The 17,844-nt window shown below is 38.8% G+C and overlaps 1 protein-coding gene across 3 annotated transcripts in view; it reads right to left on the bottom strand.

Moving 5' to 3' along the window:
* The window catches only part of Adamts6 (ADAM metallopeptidase with thrombospondin type 1 motif 6), a 278,164-nt gene extending 262,765 nt beyond the window's left edge, over positions 1 to 15,399 (bottom strand). For all 3 annotated transcript variants that reach the window (XM_045138994.1, XM_045138995.1, XM_045138996.1), the window contains exons 1-3: positions 15,089 to 15,399; positions 6,067 to 6,449; positions 1,434 to 1,798 (exon numbers count right to left, since the gene is read on the bottom strand). In XM_045138994.1, the coding sequence (XP_044994929.1) occupies positions 1,434 to 1,798; positions 6,067 to 6,163 (462 nt within the window). In that variant the 5' untranslated portion in view covers positions 6,164 to 6,449; positions 15,089 to 15,399. The remainder of the gene's footprint in view (positions 1 to 1,433; positions 1,799 to 6,066; positions 6,450 to 15,088) is intronic.
* Between the last annotated feature and the right edge of the window lie 2,445 nt (positions 15,400 to 17,844).

Here is a 17,844-nt window from a genome sequence, read left to right as displayed (position 1 = left end):
CGTGTACCACCATGCCCGGCAAACCAGCACTGTCTTGTCTCCAAAACCAGGCAAGGATATAACAAAGTCAATAGTCCAATTTCTCTAATGAACATAGATGCAAAATTTCTCAGAAATAAATGTATTACAAATTGAATTGAAGGGCACATTAAGGGTATCATATATAATGACCAAGTTGGTTTCATGCCAGGGATGGAAAGTAGTTTAAACATTTGCAGGTAAGTAAGTATAATTCAACCCACAAATGGACTTACAGAGAGAAACTGCATGATCACCTCAAAAAAAAACTGACAAGACCAGGAATAGAAAAAATGTAGCGTGAGCCAGGTGTGGTGGTACACACCTTTAATCCCAGCACTTGGAAGGCAGAGGTAGGTGGATGGCTGTGAGTTCAAGGCCACCCTGAGACTACACAGTGAATTAGCGAATTCCAGGTCAGCTTGAGCTAAAGTGAGACCCTACTTCAAAAAAAAATAAAAATAAAAAAGAAGGAGAAGAAGAAAAGAAAAGGAAAACAAGAGAAAAAACAAAACATATTGTGGCCAGGCATGGTAGTGCATGCTTTTAATCCCAACACTCAGGAAGCAGAGGTAAGAGGATCACTGTGAGTTTGAGGCCACCCTGAGACTACATAGTGAATTCCAGGTCAGCCTGGACTAGAGCGAGTCCCTACCTAAAAAACACAAAACACATATACATATATTGACATAAAAAAGGCTTTATATGACAGACATACACCCAACATTATACTAAATGGGAGAAAAACCTCAAAGCATTTCTATTAAAATAAGAAAAAAGATGAGTGCCTACTTTTCCACTCTTATTCAACATTGTGCGTGATGTCTTAGCTAGAGCTTATTAATAAGCCAACAGAAGAAAATAAAAGAGATAAAAATAGGAAAGAAAGAAGTCAAAGTAACTTTATTAGCACATGAGATAATCCAAAATATAAGACCCTAAAGACTCTACTATAAAATTCTGAGTTCTGATAACTACTTTCAGCAAAGTGAAGGTATATAAAATTAACATACAAGTCAGTATCCTTCTTACACACCATTAACAAGCATGCTGAGAAAGAAAGCAGAGAATATTTTCAAGGCACAATATATACTTGTATGAACATGTCCATAAATAATACCACATACAATGAATATGCACAAAGAAAAAATTTAATTTTTTTAAGAAAATAAGCCTTGGGAAAAAATGAGCCTTGGGGCAAGGAAGAAGGCTCACTGGTTAAAGGTGCTTGCTTGCAAAGTCTGCCAGTCTGAGTTGCCCATGTAAGCCAAAAGCAGAAAGTGTTGCAAGCATCTAGTGTTCGTTTGTCGAGGCAAGAGGCCCTGGAGCACACACAGTTTAACCTGAGGAAAGATGCTTACATTGTGAGTCTATTTCTCCTATGAGAAAGGTAAAACTATAGCACATATACTTACCAGTCCAATACAGTTGCTTAACGCCACTTTGGTTGTACTACGTTGATCTTGCAAGTATCCTGTGTAGTGACAATTGTCTAAAAAGTCGTGTTTCCACTGGGGTCCATCTTTCCCCCAATATTCTACTGTAAAATGTTTGGATACAAAATTTGTATTGAGAGTCAAGTTTAGGTGAAAGTGCTTGCCATAGGCTGAAAGTTTAAAAAATAACTTAGACATTGCCTGCTGTGGATCAATCGGGTCCATACTCCGTCTTCTCCTTGAGTGTTTATCATTTTTCACAGTAAAGCTGAGAAAAGCCCCATTTTGATCAACCCTTATTGGAATAGTCAGCTGGTAGTGTTCAAGATAAGTCAGGAATTCCTCTTTGTAATCACAAGGCAGAGAATCCAGAAAAAAAAAAAAAAACATGAAAAAAAAAGAAAATTTAACAGAACAAACAAGTAGCAGTATAAATAATAATGTCAATTAAAACTGTGCATCATTATATATAAGATATGGCTGAAAATGTTAAACAAAAATGAAAGAGTAAAAGTATAAAACCTAAAGATTATATTCCAATTGTTTCATTCCTCAAAGCAATATTATTTATGAAGGGCTGTTCTTTTTTCAAACTAAAACTGTGGATTCTAAAAGGTAAATTCTACTAGACGTATGAAAGTTTTTTGTGGAAGTAACAACTACCCATATGTGTAAAAGAGGAAAGTTTTTCTCAGATAAAATCTACTTGTATGTTACCCAAAGAGTTTATGTAGAATCTCTATGACCTTGTAGAAACGTTTGTGAAGAGCAAGATCACTAGGAATATAAAATACCCAAGCCACTTTGGAAGTCAGTCGGATAGTTCCTCAAAATGTTAAACATGGAGTTAGTAGATAGTCTAACAATTCTATTCCCAGGTTACACACACACAAATAAAAAAACATATCCACATAAAACATATGTGAATGTTCATAAGAGCATTATTCATAACAGTCCCAAGGGGAAAATAAATCTACAACTGATGAATAAACAGGATGTGATATACCTATATAATAGAATAGGAATATTATTCTTTTTCTTTTTTTTCTTTTATTTATTTATTTACTTTTAGTTTTTCAAGGTAGGGTCTTGCTGTAGCCCAGGCCAAGCTGGAATTCACTATGCAGTCTCAGGGTGGCCTCGAACTCAAGGTGATCCTCCTACCTCTGCCTCCTGAGTATTGAGATTAAAGGTGTGTGCCACCACATCCTGGCTAGAATATTATTATTTAGTAAAAAGGAAAGAAATACTGATGTATACTATGATGATACATGAACATTTATAACTGCCTTCAAAAGTGAATAAATCTGGGCTGGAGAGATGGCTTAGCAGTTAAAGCGCTTTCCTGCAAAGCCTTAGAACCCAAGTTCCACTCTCAAAACCACACATAAATCAGACCCAAAAAGGTGAGGCAAGCGCAAGGTCACACATGCCCACTAGGTGGTGCAAGTGCCTGGAGTTAGATTGCAGTGGTTGAGACCCTGGCACCTCTCTTCCTCTCCCTCCCACCCCCCGCTTTATCTAAAATAAAATTTTTTTAATTAAGGAAATCAGAGCTGGAGAGATGGCTTAGTGGTTAAGGTGCTTGCCTGCAAAGCCTAAGGACCCAGATTTGATTCTCCAGGTCCCATTTAAGCCAGATACACATGGTAGCACATGCTTCTGGAGTTTGTTTGCAGTGGCTGGAGGCCCTGGTGCACCCATTCACTCTCTCTCTGTCTCTAATAAATAAATAAATAAAATATCAGAAAAAAAATTGAAATCAAACATCACTCATTTTCTTTCTTCCTTTCCTTTCCTTCCCTCCCTCCACTTTTTTTGAGACAGGGTCTCTAGGCCAGGCTGACATGGTTGGGGGGGGAGGGGTGAGATCTTGAGCTGACCCACTGACCTCTCTACCTACTGAGTGCTAAGATCACAAGCATTAATTCACTATGATGCCTGGTTTATGTAGTGAGTGCTAGGGATGATGTCCAAGCCCTTGTACATGCTGGCAAGGACTCTATCAACTGAGCTACATACTCGTGGTTCCTCAAAGTTCATATTTTAATATTTGAAAAAACATTAGGTGGCACAGGAGAGATGACTCAGCAGCTAAGGCACCTGCCTGCAAAGCCAAACAACCTGGGTTCAATTCCCTAGTACCCACATAAAGCCAAGCAGCAAATGTAGGGGGAATTTATTTGCAGTGGCTAGAGGCTCTGGCATGCCACCCTCTCTTTCCTTGTGTGTTTGCAAATTAATTAATTAATCAATTTTTTAAATTATGTTAATTATTAGGAGCACAAGAAAACTACACAGTACCTGGCTCCATTTCTAGGATATGGTCAGCATAGACAAATCTCTAGGAACAGAAGTTTATAAAGTTTAGAAGTTGCCTGCCACTAAGAAATTTCATGGGTACATATTTTCTTTTTGGAAGGATGAAAATGTAGAAAATTCATTATGGTATTAGTACACAATTCTAAAGCCTATTAAAAGTCATATAATGTGGGGCTGGAGAGATGGCTTAGCAGTTAAGGCACTTGCCTACAAAGTACAGGACCCATGTTCAACTCCCCAGATCCCACATAAGCCAGACGCACAAGATGAGGCATGCACAAGGTCACACATGCGCCCAAGATGGCACACACATCTGGAGTTCAATTATAGTGGCTGAGGCCCTGGCATGCCAATTTTTTTCTCTCTCTCTTTCATTTAAAAAAAAAAAAGTCTGGCCGGGCATGGTGGCACACGCCTTTAACCCCAGCACTCGGGAGGCAGAGGTAGGAGGATCACTGTGAGTTCGAGGCCACCCTGAGACTCCATAGAGAATTCCAGGTCAGCCTGAGCTAAAGTGAGACCCTACCTTACAAAACCAAAAAAGTCTGTTTGAGCTTGCCTCAAAAAAAAAAAAAAGCTTTTTTTAAAAGTCATTTAATTATGTACTTTAAATGATATTTTTAAATTTTATATCTTTCTGTGTGAGAGAGAGAAAGAGAGAGAATGGGAACTCCAAAGACTCTTGCCACTGCAGACTAATGCCCCACACATGTACTACTTCGAGTCTGGCTTTACATGGGTACTGGGCAATAGAACATGGGCCAACAGGCTTTGCAAGAAAGTACCTTTAACCACTGAACCATCTTCCCAGCCTAAATTGTGTACTTTAAATGGATAAATTACATATGTATTATACCTCAACAAAATGTTAAAAATAAGTACTATAACAATAAAATTGGAGGACTATCAAACATATTTTCCTTCCTTAGATGTTACTCATCTACCTTCTTCTCCATACCTTCCTTCAGTTAGGTTTATCACTAAGCAAATTCAAATGTCTTCCCACTGCTTCACTGGCTATAGATGGAGTACACCCCACCACCTTAAAATCTCATGAAGCAATAATCAAATGGGAATAAATAAAAATATAGTATTTCACTTTGTAGGCAAAGACTTTGTTGACCTACATTGAGAAGCACATATCAACTTCTGGCAGGTACTGATCAAGGACACTTTTGAAAATCCACCTCTTCAACACAAGAAGCTGCTTTGTTATTAGATATTCTTAGGGAAAAAAAAATCCAAAAGGTATGGCTTTTTAAAATTCTAGAAGGGGCCGGGCGTGGTGGCGCATGCCTTTAATCCCAGCACTTGGGAGGCAGCGGAAGGAGGATTGCTGTGAGTTTGAGGCCACCCTGAGAATACATAGTGAATTCCAGGTCAGCCTGAGCTAGATTGAGACCCTACCCCGAAAAACCAAGAAAAAAAAACTCTAGAAGGGGGCTGGAGAGATGGCTTAGCGGTTAGGGCCTGCAAAGCCAAAGGACCTCAGTTTGATTCCCCAGGACCCATGTAAGCCAGATGCACAAGGTGGCGCATGTGTCTGAAATTCTTTTGCAGTAGCTGGAGGTCGTGGTGCACCCATTCTCTCTCTCTCTCTCTCTCTCTCTCTCTCTCTCTCTTTCTGTGTGTGTGTGTGCGTGTGTGTGTGTGCCTCTTTCCCTCTATCACTCTCTCAAATTAATAAATTAATTTTTAAAAAATTCTAGAAGTAATGGTCTGGTCCATAGGAAACAAAATGAAATTTACTCTTGAGACCTTCTTTATTATCATTTTTAATATAAAGTTCAATTCTATAGATAAAAATTATAAAGATAATTTTAAAAAATGAACTTACAATACTCACTCTTTTGGCTCTTTTAGTCTTTAGATCAAAAATCTTAAATTTGGAAAAGTATTATTTTAATGAAAGGTCCATATTAAAAAGACCCTATGCCAAAGTTACCTGGTTTCTTTATCTTTTGTAATATAAATATTTAGATTCTCTTTGAAAGTAACCCTACCTCAAAATCCTAGCCTATGAAACTTTAGGATATAGAAAAAGCATCATCTTGCATCATTTTCTAAGAATGGCCAGTCAAGTCTAAAATCTATTGACCATGTTATCCAAGAAGGAAAAGTGAAACATCCTCTTACAGCCCTTCCCATTTATGAAATGAAATAACATAGTAGTAAGAATCTGCTCCTATTAAAACATATCCCCAAAAAGTGTCTACCAAAACTAAATGCTTGGAATCTTATGCGATTATTGGTAATATTTTCTGTTAAGTTTCAAAAACAAGAATCCTACCTTGAGAACTGTATGAAAGTCTGTGGTCACTATAAAATTCCGATGAAGCCATAATGAGGCTTAAAATCCAGGTCAACGTTTTCCACGAAATTTCCATAATTTGGAAAACTGAATGTTTTTGGAGGGCTACCTATGTGCTAGAGAGTCAATACCATAGCAAAATCGAAGCATAACAATTTTAATTCCTTAAAACTTCTTGCAACTTTAGTTGTTAGATGCTCCACTGTTTAACAGGTACTTTTTTCCAACATCTCGTACTTTCTTCTACATCTGGATTCATTTTCTCAATCCAAAATGAAGAAAATAATGATGACAAAAATTTTCACAAGCACAATTTTTCACACCAGGCTGATGAATCGCTAAAGCATGGCCATTTTTTTAACCTAGGGAAGAAAATGTGAATTAACTGAATATCCTGAATGGACAGATTTACTATATATTATGGGCTGCTTGCCAAAAGATAAAACTTCAAAATAATATAGTTAAACATAGAAACATAAACCTAAATGGTTAGCAGAAGAATGCCACATCTACTTAATAATCAAAAAAGGAATCTTGGGGCTAGGAATCATAGAGCACTTGTCTAGCATGCACAACGTCCTGGATTCAATCAAGAAGGAAAAAGTAAAGAAAGAAAAGGAGAAGAGAAGGAGGGAAATAGGTGAAGAGAAAGGAAGGGAGTGAAGGAAAAGAGAATTGGGATTCTTTCCTTGTAAAACTTTGAAGATAACAGTGGGTGAGTGCAGTGAGTGAACCTTTTGATAAGAGAATAACGTGAAGAGCTGGCATACTTGAAGCCCATTCTGTGTACAGACTAAGGGTATGTGATTGCATCACTTGCCATGACTTCTTCACCTCTCTCATAACTAAAACTGCTGTGTCTTTATGGGGCCTATATATCCATACATACAGATTGACAATTATCAGCTGTTGACAATATCACAAAGTAAACTTCTAAAAAAAATCTGATTTATGATAGCCTTTTACTTTATTTGAAAGTCTTAAATGACATATATGGTAACTGAAAACAATGTCAACACTACAGAAAGTAGTTGAAAAAAATTTTAAATTGCATTTCAGGTATACAACTTTTCAAGTCTAAGCTTATATTGTTTATTTTTGGCCAACAACCTCATTCATAATCCATGTATTCACACTTTACTCAGGATAATCACATATTTCTTCACCCGATTTCCCAGTAGAGAGCACATCGGAATAAAATAAGTAAGGCAGTAAAAACTAACCCACAGGGGTCAGAGATGGGTCAGGAGTTAAAGAGACTTGCTTACAAAACCTGATAGCCTGAGTTCTATACCCCAGTACCCACATAAAGCCACATGCACTTAGTGAGTGACACATGCATCTGGAGTCCATTTGCAGTGGCTGGAGACCCTGGTGCACCCATTCTCTCTGTGTGTCTCTCCTGTTTCTCTCTCCCTCTCTCTCTCCCTCTCAGATAAATATTTTTTTAAAACTACATCATAAACAGCAAAATATGACCAAAAAAGGACAAAAAGGGGCTGGAGAGATAGCTCAGCAGTTAGGGCACTTGCCTTTAAAGGGCCTTGATTCACTTCCCCAGTACCCATGTAAAGCCAGATGCACAAGATGCACAAAGTGGCAGATGTATCTGGAGTTCATTAGTTGCAGTGGCTAGAGGCCCTGGGATACCCATGCTCTCTCTATCTACTCCCCTCTCTCCCTTTCTCATTCTCAAATAAATAAGTGAATAGATTTTTTACAGGACAAAAAGCTAAAATGTAGTTTTAGAACCCTGGGGCAATACAATTTGGTTTAAAGGCAAGCTATTCTTATACACTTTATGTATATAACAAAATAACAGATAGCTCAATATCTGATTTTCATATATCATGTCTGAGATAGGAATAAAAAGTTAAACTATTATTACTAGGACAAATTATTATGAAAAAGCAAAATATATTAGATTTTTTTATCCCAAATCTCTAACATATGGGATACTCACTTAATAGATGCTTGCCATATTTGTTGATTAAAAATTGATTAACACATTATTGAATAAATGAATAGTGAGTAAAGTAGAATCACTTTAGGCATATATAAACTATCATTCACTGGAAAATTAACTTATATAGGATATTTTATTTAGTCCCTGTAGACCTAGAAATATTAATAATTACAATATATAAAATAACCATATCATCTGGGTGTAGTAGGACACGCCTTTAATCCTAGCACTCCAGAGGCAGAGGTAGGAGGACCTCTGTGAGTTTGAGGCCAGCCTGAGACTACATAATGAATTCCAGGTCAGTGTGGGCTAGAGTGAGACTCAACCTCAAAAATAAATAAATAAATAAACATTTAAAATTCCTTACAACTGGGCTTAGCTGTTAAGGCACTTGTCTGCAAAGCCAAAGGACCCTGGTTTGATTCCCCAGTACCCACATAAGCACAAAGTGGCACACGCATCTGGAGTTCCTTTGCAGTGGCTGGAAGCCCTGGTGCACCCATTTTTTTTTTTCATTTTTTAATTTATTTATTTGAGAGCGACAGACACAGGGAGAAAGACAGATAGAGGGAGAGAGAGAGAATGGGCATGCCAGGGCTTCCAGCCACTGCAAACGAACTCCATACGCGAGCGCCCCCTTGTGCATCTGGCTAACATGGGACCTGGAGAACCAAGCCTCGAACCGGGGTCCTTAGGCTTCACAAGAAAGCACTTAACCGCTAAGCCATCTCTCCAGCCCGCACCCATTCTTTTTCTCTCTATCTGCCTGCTTCTCTCTCTTTTTCAAGTAAACAAATAAAAACATTAAAATATAAAATTCCTCACAACTGTCTCTATGAGTTATTAAACTGTTAAACATTGGAAAAGCCAATTCATTAACCAACACATGCTATCTCACTCTGTTTTAAGTGTCATAAAAATAGCAGACCACAGAAAGTTTGAGGAAATACAGAAAAGATTAACACACAATCTTTGCCCTTGAAAAGCTAATAATCTAGGTGGCAGAAAAATTCAAAGCTGACTGATAAACATATTAATGAAGTTGTGAGGTGATCAGGTGAGGGAAATAATCTTTATCTCCAAGAAGGCAGATGAAGAAAAGTGGCATCTCAGTAGGTCTTGGAAAGGACTGAAATTCCCCAAGTCAATTATAACAGATAACTATTACAGCAGAAGAAATACATTCCATGAGTTCTAGATGGCAAGGGGAGCAAAGAGAAATAGTAACTAGAATCAGTAATAATAGGAATGGTAAGGTCGAGAGCGAGGTGTGGTGACGCACACCTTTGATCCCAGCACTCGGGAGGCAGAGGTAGGAGGATCACTGTGAGTTTGAGGCTACCCTGAGACTACATAGTGAATTCCAGGTCAGCTGAGCTACAGTGAGACCCTACCTCAAAAAAAAAAAAAAAAGAAAGAAAGAAAGAAAGAGAGAAAGAAAGAAAGAAATGGTAATATCAATTCCTGGGCAAAAGACCAACAATTAATATATAGTAAGGTTATATAAGGTCAGACCAAAAATAAAGAATTTTTAAAAACATTACTTCTTTCAATCTTTACTCACAACAATCTTAAAGTAAGGTAATATAAGATCAGACCAAAAATAAAGGATTTTAAGACACATTACTTCTTTTAATCTTTACTCACAACACTCTTGTGAAGTAGATGTTATTGCCCACATAGCAAAGCTAATTATGATGGGCTCAGTGATCTTGCCTCTTAATATTCATGTCATTGTGCAATCTTCTTTCCTTGAATAATTTAATTATCACCAAGAGAATACCTCAATTTGAGGGAATGCCACTTCCATGAGCAGAGTACAAAGATTCTGACTTCAATCTTGGTAGCAGACTTTTTTTAAGATTTTGATAAGATGAGGCAAGCTGCTACTAAGAAGTGCTCAAGAAAGGAAATCAGAGCAGCTTCCACATATTATTGGCAAGGAATTGAGTTCCCACCATTCAATACCATATGAGAAACTGGATGCTGCCCCTAACACATGAGTTTAGGAGGAGATTCTCCCCCAGTCAGGCTTCCTGTAGAGATCTCAACTTTTGCCATGGCACTTTGGCTAGACTCATCAAAGACTTCGAAACAGAGGATATAGCTAAATCGTGATTGGACCCACAGGAACTGTGGCATGATAAATGTGCGTTGTTTTAAGTCACTTGATCAGTGTAACTTGTTATGCAGCAATTGATAACCAATGGAGCCACCAATCTACACATAAAAACATTGACATCCACTGAGGACAAAAAGCTGGAAAACAAGAGAGTTCATATTCGTACACATGCCCATTAGGTTCAAAGATCTAAATTGTATTGTATTACATTCCCAGCTTCAGGCAATCTAACTTAAATATTCAATTGTAATTGCATAATCATATAAGATATTTACAAATGGTATTACTTAGTCAATGTGAACAGGTTTTATCAACTTTGCATACAATTGTTTCATCTCAAAACAGCTTCTAGACCTATTCAGGCAAGACAACAAGGAATATATATCCTTTCTCAAGTAACTATAAGAACATGCAATCATACTTTAATTCAAAAACAGTAATGAAAAGAATCCTCATATCTAGGTTTACAAACTTCTCAAACATAGTCTCTCCATACTCCAAACCTAACCATGTGATAGTAAAGTGTAATTGCTACTTCAGGAACAACACTAAGTCTTAGCATTTCCAATTCCTTTTTTCAAATCACTAGGATGTTTTGAATAATGTCTGGTATTAAAGTATTCCATACTTTTTTTCCCATGTGTGGTGTGCAGGCATACATATATGCATGCACAAATAGTGTGGTCATACATGTATGTGGATGTGCATGCACATGAGTGCAAACGCGTGTGGAGGCAAGAGGTAGACACTGAGTGGCTTCCTAAGTTGTTCCCCACTTCTCCTCTTTGAGACAGTGTCTCTCACTGAATCAACAGCTCACTAGTTCAACTACAGAAGCTATTCCGAGAGCACCAGGGACTCCCCACCTCTGCCTCCCAACACTGGGATTACAGAGGCACAGCACCATATTGAGCCTTTTATGTAGGTGCTGGAGGTTTGAACTCAGGGCCTCATGCCTGTGAGGCTTTGCCCACAGATTCTCCTCCCGGCTCCTTCCTGTACTTGAAATCATAATCTTCTTTTAAAGAGGAATAGACAATCAGCACAACTGAATGCACTTTTAGTAGTGATGATAGATCTGCATTAAATTATTCATCATTTTTCTCCTGTTTTCCCAGATATTGAAATGAATGGCAAACTTACATGATAGTTGGCTGAATTTAGGGAACAAATGTTTTTCCTCCTTGAGAGATTTCCCGCTCTTCATAGTTTTGTAACCTTTACTCTTACCCTTTCTAACACTGTCCAGCAAACACCCAAGTTAACTAAGCCAATAGCATTAAGATAAAAAGTAACATTCAACTGTTTGGCCAGAGGTAGACTAACAAGGCTTAGCACTTGCAAGGACAAAGACAGTGGCTCATAATAGAAAGAAGAGGAGCTCTGCGATGGAACCATGTTAGGCTCCTGTCGGTCACTAGCCAGCATGGGACATTTGGCACACAATAAATTTGAGAGCTTTTCTCTTTTCTGGTTTTCTCCTTCACTCATCACTCTCTTTTAAGCCTCCAGCGCCCTGAATACACACTTAACACTACATATTAGTGCTCAGTTGGCTACAGCTCAAACAAAATCATGACTAGCATATCCAACCACTTTTAGTCACCTACACAATACAAGTGAAATGTGTTAACCTACTTTTTGACACCTGCTGGGAAGGTTAATCTACACACCATAAGCAAACGTGGATAGGCTCTGACTGTACCAGAAATAGTTTCCAAAGTTCAGACTAACACTAAAATACTAGACAAATGGTCCAGAAATCATAATGCATTAACCTTTTAAGTTGTACAACAAAAGCACTGGTACATTGAGGAAAACACAAGACTGTTTACCTCTGGTATGATGACAAGTCACTGAGCCTCCCTGGATCTGCTGTCCAAACAAGATCACAATAATAACATCTACCTTGCAAAGACTTATTGAGAGAATAAATCAGATTACTCCTCATATAATATCTATATACTTCACCCTTCCTTCAAAAATAGTTCGTGTTCCTCTTTCCCTCAAAAATATGGAATATTTGGATAGGACAGAAACAATCACCCAAGCTGACCTGCCTTTAAAGCAAACAGCAAAGAACTTAGGCATAACATAATTGTACTTACAAATTATCTTAATTTTGAAATTAGAATAAAAACTTCCATTTTTCTTTGATTTCACATATACTTTTTTTTATAATACTAATACAACAGCCAGCAATGCTAAGGAATACTTTACCTGCTTTCTTGAATCAAGGCTACACTAAAATCAGACAACTGCCCTATAATGATTCCTCCATTTATCTGCCCCAGTTGAAGAGTATTGCTTGACTTTTTATCATGCAACTTCCCACTCAAGTCATCTGGGAGTAGCTAAGGTAATAATTTCCTTTCCATGTACTGTTATTATAAAGTAAGAGAGCATGTTTACCATCCTTCTCAACTTCTTTCATCCATCTTAATTCTGGTTATTTATTTTAAGGCTGACTTAGTTTCTGTGGAAAAGGCCAAAGTAGCATGAATCTTTCAGGTATTTAAGTCTTGTACATGAAAATTAACTTCTCATTTCATTTTCCACTTTTCTTCTCCCAGTGAATATCTGTCACCTACTGTATGCTGAGGGCACCACTAGCTTCTAATTATAAAGATTTTTAGATCATTTATAAATTTTATGAGATTAGCCTCCAAGGAAAGTTTCAATCAAATACATAAATTACTAGAAACATATCTATTAAGAAAAGCAAATGAGTCAAAAGCAAAAATACAAAATAAAATTTGCCAAAATAAAACCTCAAATTACAGATAGACTCAATTCCACCCCCCACCCCCGCAAAGAACAAGGTAAATACTTATTATCTGGATTGTAACACTCTTCCTGAAAACCAAAAAGTGGATTTTTTTTTTTTTTTTTTGGTCTTTTTTGAAGTAGGGTCTTACTGTAGCCTAGACTGAACTAGAATTTCCTCTGTAGCTCCAGGCTGGCCTCAACCTCACAGAGATCCTCCTGCCTAAGCCTCCTGAGTGCTGGGATTAAAGATGTGTGTCACCACCCCTGGTACAAACGTGGTTTTTATTTTTATTTCCTTGATGTTAGTGAAATTGTTGATATATACTTTGTCTTTTGATAGAACTAAGAGTGTTGTCTGCATTTCCCTCTTGGCCCCTCCCCACAAAAATTCCAAAACTGCTACTAACTCTCCTTAATAAAATAACATTTTTATTCTGTCACTAGGAACACAACAGCAAATTCAGCACACAGGCCCATCCAAAACCACACTAGTAGCTGCAAGTGACTGCTAAGGAAATGATGTGGTAAGAATAGACAGTGTAGAAATTAATGTTGGAGGTATCACCCCAAACATAAAAAAGTATTTGAAGTATTGCAGGTATTACAGACTAAAAAGTTTCCCTCATGGGAATCACAAAAATGCTAATACCACTACACAGATTTCATTTGCTGCCATTTGTGATAAATGAATGAATTTAATTTGTTTGAGATCAACTTATTTGCCTTAATGTGCCACTCGAAAAATCTCAAACACCAGCAGTCACGTGTAAGCACTAAATTAATATAAGCCAGACTGCAGCCACCACTTTGGTGAAAACACAAGAAAACAATTATCTTCATAATTAATTTTCTCAGTTTCCTTCAACTACAACAGTTTTATGTAATATTTTCCCCTATCATGAATTCTAAGGTCTGCTAATTCCACTCTTGAACATTTAACAAATGTAAACATTTTAAAAAGAAAGAAAAGAAAATTAATCCAGAAATATGAACCAAAAAAAATAAAGAATAAGATAAAAATTACATTCAGCATCTTTTTTAAAAGTTCCAAGCACCGGTTTAATTTCCCCTTTCCTGCCCTGCCCTACACACCCTCACCCCCCCACACCCCCCATTCCACTTCATCCAGACAGAGGGTAACAGTCTGAGCTGCCCTGGTTGAGTTGATCCTAAAGTTAACATTCAGCAGCCCATTTCCAGACAGCAGCGCTAAATCTATTTGGATAAAACGCGTGTGACCCAGACAGTTGGCATTTGGCCCAAACGCGTTGCACCGGCAGCTCAAATAAAAACAAGAGTAAGAAACTCACTCTCTTGTTCCCTCTCAGTATGCTCCAACTCTCACTCTCGCCTTGCTCTCTTTCCCTCTAGCACCAGGGCAAGAATTATCAAAGACATAAATTATAGCACACATTATCAGAAATTTTTTTTCCAACACTCTCCACCAATCTTGCTCTCCCTCCTCAAGCCCTGAACTCAAGTCCCCGTATACCATGTATACAGACCTATCCTGATAAACAAGGCTCCAGAGGGTTATGAGTCTAGCATTTCCCAAGTGGCCAAAAGTAAATCAAAACCACACGCTTCCATCTCTTTGATTAGCCTATTAAGAGCTTAACATATCCTTGAGCATCAATGCTACAGCTAGCATATTATTGCTACCCTCTGAGCCCAGGCATAAAATATGCACTTGTCTGAACACTAAAGACACTGGCATGAAACTATAAAATGCAGAAGGCTTTCCTTCATGAAAATGGAAATCAGTTTAAAATGCACACATTATTACTCTCTCCATCACTATTTGGTGATTAGTTAAAAGACCACACTAATCAAAATCAAGTCTACTCCACAAAACATGGATAGTCATATAATAAATGTATTTTTCACATCATGAAATATTTACATGCCCCAGACTTCTACAACCCCCGATTAGTCTAGAGTAAAAAGATTTTCTATCTGTAAAATGAGTTCAGTCAAGCTCACTTCTTGCCATAAAACAGAGAAAAAGGAGAGAGAGAGAGGCACAGAAGGAAAGATAGACACACACAGAGTGAGAGAGATTTCTAAGCGTTACTCGGAAGACAAGCAAAGCAAAAGTTTTTTTTTTTTTAAGGTTTCATTGAATATTGTGAAGTCTTCCTTACCGTGTTCATCTTCAAATTCTGATAAAAAGTAAGTCTCAAACAATAGAGATCGCACTGGACGATTCACGTACTCCCTCTCCTGTCTCTTTTTTTTTTTTCTTTTTGCCCCCCTTTGCAAAGCCACACCAGCCAGTTATTCTGCAGCCAGAATAAAACCCTATAGTCTAGCTAACCCGAGCTTTAGAGAACAGACTTTCCGATTTGGCAGGGGTGTAAAAAAAAAAAAAAAAAAAAGATGCCTTCAATACATACATCCAAGGCTATCAACCTGAGATATGCCTTTGCAAAAACCTCCTTTCTCTCCTTCCCTCCACCCGCCCCCCTAAAAACAGGAAAGGAAAAAAGAAAGAAAAGAAGGGTGGAAAGGCTTATTGGGGGGTGGAAGTGGTGCCCTCTCTTCCTGGACAGCTTAGTGCCTTTGCTATGCAAATCACATGTGCAGAGCATCAAAGGTATCAGGAGAAAAGGAGACCAGAGGAGCGGGAAGGGCAGCAGAGTTTTGTTGAAGTAGTCCTAGAGCTCACTACCGGCCCCCAGCCAACTTCAATTGCAGCAGAAGAAAATTTTGGCAGCTTTTCCCTCAGAGGCAGAACAAACTGACGTCAGTCTGCAGATGTGCCTGGGCTGCGTCGGGTGCGCATGTGTCCTGGGTCGTCACGTGGAGGGGGAGGGGAGGTAGAGGTACAATCGGGGTAACCGACTACCAGCCATTCAGAAGGGCTTAGACAATGTCAACTTTTCCACCCTGTGAATGAGAGGCTCCGGCCCTCTAACCTCTCTCCCCTAACCCACTCCGCCTCCCTCCTCCCCCCCTTCCAAACCGCTTTTTGAAAGTCTTGCCCAGTTTGTGATGACTGTTTCTTGGGAGGAAATAAGAAGAAAGGGAGAAGAATCACTTTAGACAGACAAGTGTCACCCTTAAGATCTTCGGTGTCGTTCTCTGTGTGTTTTCTAAGTCCTTGCACTAAAAATGTTTTTTAAAAATGCACAGAGACACTTGCTGTCTTTAGACAGCAAACTTTAGATCAATGGAGAAGGCAGATTTTCGAGACATGCGTAGAAAACGCCTGTGTGTTGGATACTTCCAGTGAGATTAACCACCAGAAAAAAAAAAAAAGAAAAAAGAAAAAAGAAAAAAAAGCGAACGCTAATGTAAACTGAGATCTGCACGTTTTCATGTGACTATCGACTTCAGGTTATGTGGGGCTTTTTAAAAGAAAAACAAACCAAAACAAAACCGGGGCGGGGGGAGGGAGGCGGGGGTGGGGAGAGAAAGGTTGCGGTATCTCCCGATGAGAGCGACACTGCGTGGTGTGTTACGACTGCAGCCGGGAAAGTGAGGTGTCTTATTTTCAAAGTCAGTGTGCATTGAATGAAACTTAACGACGGCCCTCCCCAAGGGGAAATAAATCTGAAATCAGCCCCTCCCCCAAACAAGGGTGGGAGACGAGGACGACATCCAGGAGCCCTCGGCGAGGTCAGCATAAACAAACACACCCTCCAAACTGGTTCTTCGTGTTTTCCAAGCCCACCGACCCCATCCACCATCCTCTCCTCCCCCCACCCAGCTGCCAGTCGGTCCAGCCTTAGGGGATATGGATGGATACAATGCCACTCAATGTAGCGCTTTCACTTTCATTTGATGCGAGGGAGAAAAGCCGCCAGCATCCCCACTTGCAGAGACCCAACATGCTCTCCAAGTCCTAAAGCAAGCAAACAAGAGTCTGGTACACACATCGGAAACAGGAAAGAAAAAAAAAAAAACACACACACACACACACACACAGTGAAAACAGCTCCCGACAAAATGTTTTGCCTTTCAGCGGTGAGCTCTGCAGCGTGAGGGCAGGGTAAGGGAGGTGGTTCAGTTTCCGAGGAGGGGGAGGGGGAGACCGGACCAAGCTTTGAAATTCCAGTCCTTAGTTGACACCGACTCAATTTCCGATGGACAGAAACCTGCACAGGGAATTGGACCCGAGGGAAGAGGAAGAGGAGGAGGACAAGGAGTAGGAGGAAACTTTCTAAATACCGGCTCTTAAATTTCTAGCTTCTGCTAACGTTATTGTCCATTTGATTTTTCTTTTTGCCTTCCTACGCCGGAGGTAGTAGGTGTAATTCTTCCGGTGAATCCATGAATAGTTGGCTTAAAAAAAAAAGTCACGAATCAGATTGAGAATGCCCAACAGTACAATTATTCAATGCTTCCTCAGCAGCTGGAAGGCTAAATAGCATCTTGACCACAGTTGATGGTCCTCATTTTGACTTTAATCAATAGTATCTGGCGGGATGCCTATTTTAAACGTTGGAATGTGTTCTGTGGTTGGCACTGACAAGTTTTAAATAAAGACGATTTTTGGCTTTGTGTTTAGAATATATGAGATGGATGGATGGATGCACCTCACCACAGTAATCGTAATAGCAAAAACAAGAGCACAGAGCTGTTTTGTACAAAATTATTCATTAAATGTATACATGACATGTAACCCTTCTTAATTTTTCAAACACTGGCATCAGATAGGTGCAGCTCTCACAGACAGCAAAGTTTAAGTGCTCACTAATCATCTTTTCAGCTCCCTCAAAGCTGTCACTCTCAGGAAGCCACTTTTTCAGTGAGAAGAGGACGTTGTTAATTACCTATTCAAAGAGTGCCATCCTGCGTCTAAACAGAGTAATGAAATTTTTCTAATTTTCCTTGCCTACTCCAAATAGTTGAGAATATTGTTAGAGTAAAAAAAATGCTAGTGTGAGAAATAGTG

This window comes from Jaculus jaculus, chromosome 20 (assembly GCF_020740685.1).
Source record: "Jaculus jaculus isolate mJacJac1 chromosome 20, mJacJac1.mat.Y.cur, whole genome shotgun sequence".
In the NCBI taxonomy this organism is placed as follows: domain Eukaryota; kingdom Metazoa; phylum Chordata; class Mammalia; order Rodentia; family Dipodidae; genus Jaculus; species Jaculus jaculus.
Note: the sequence above shows the minus strand (reverse complement) of the source record. Positions and strands in the feature narration are given on the sequence as shown.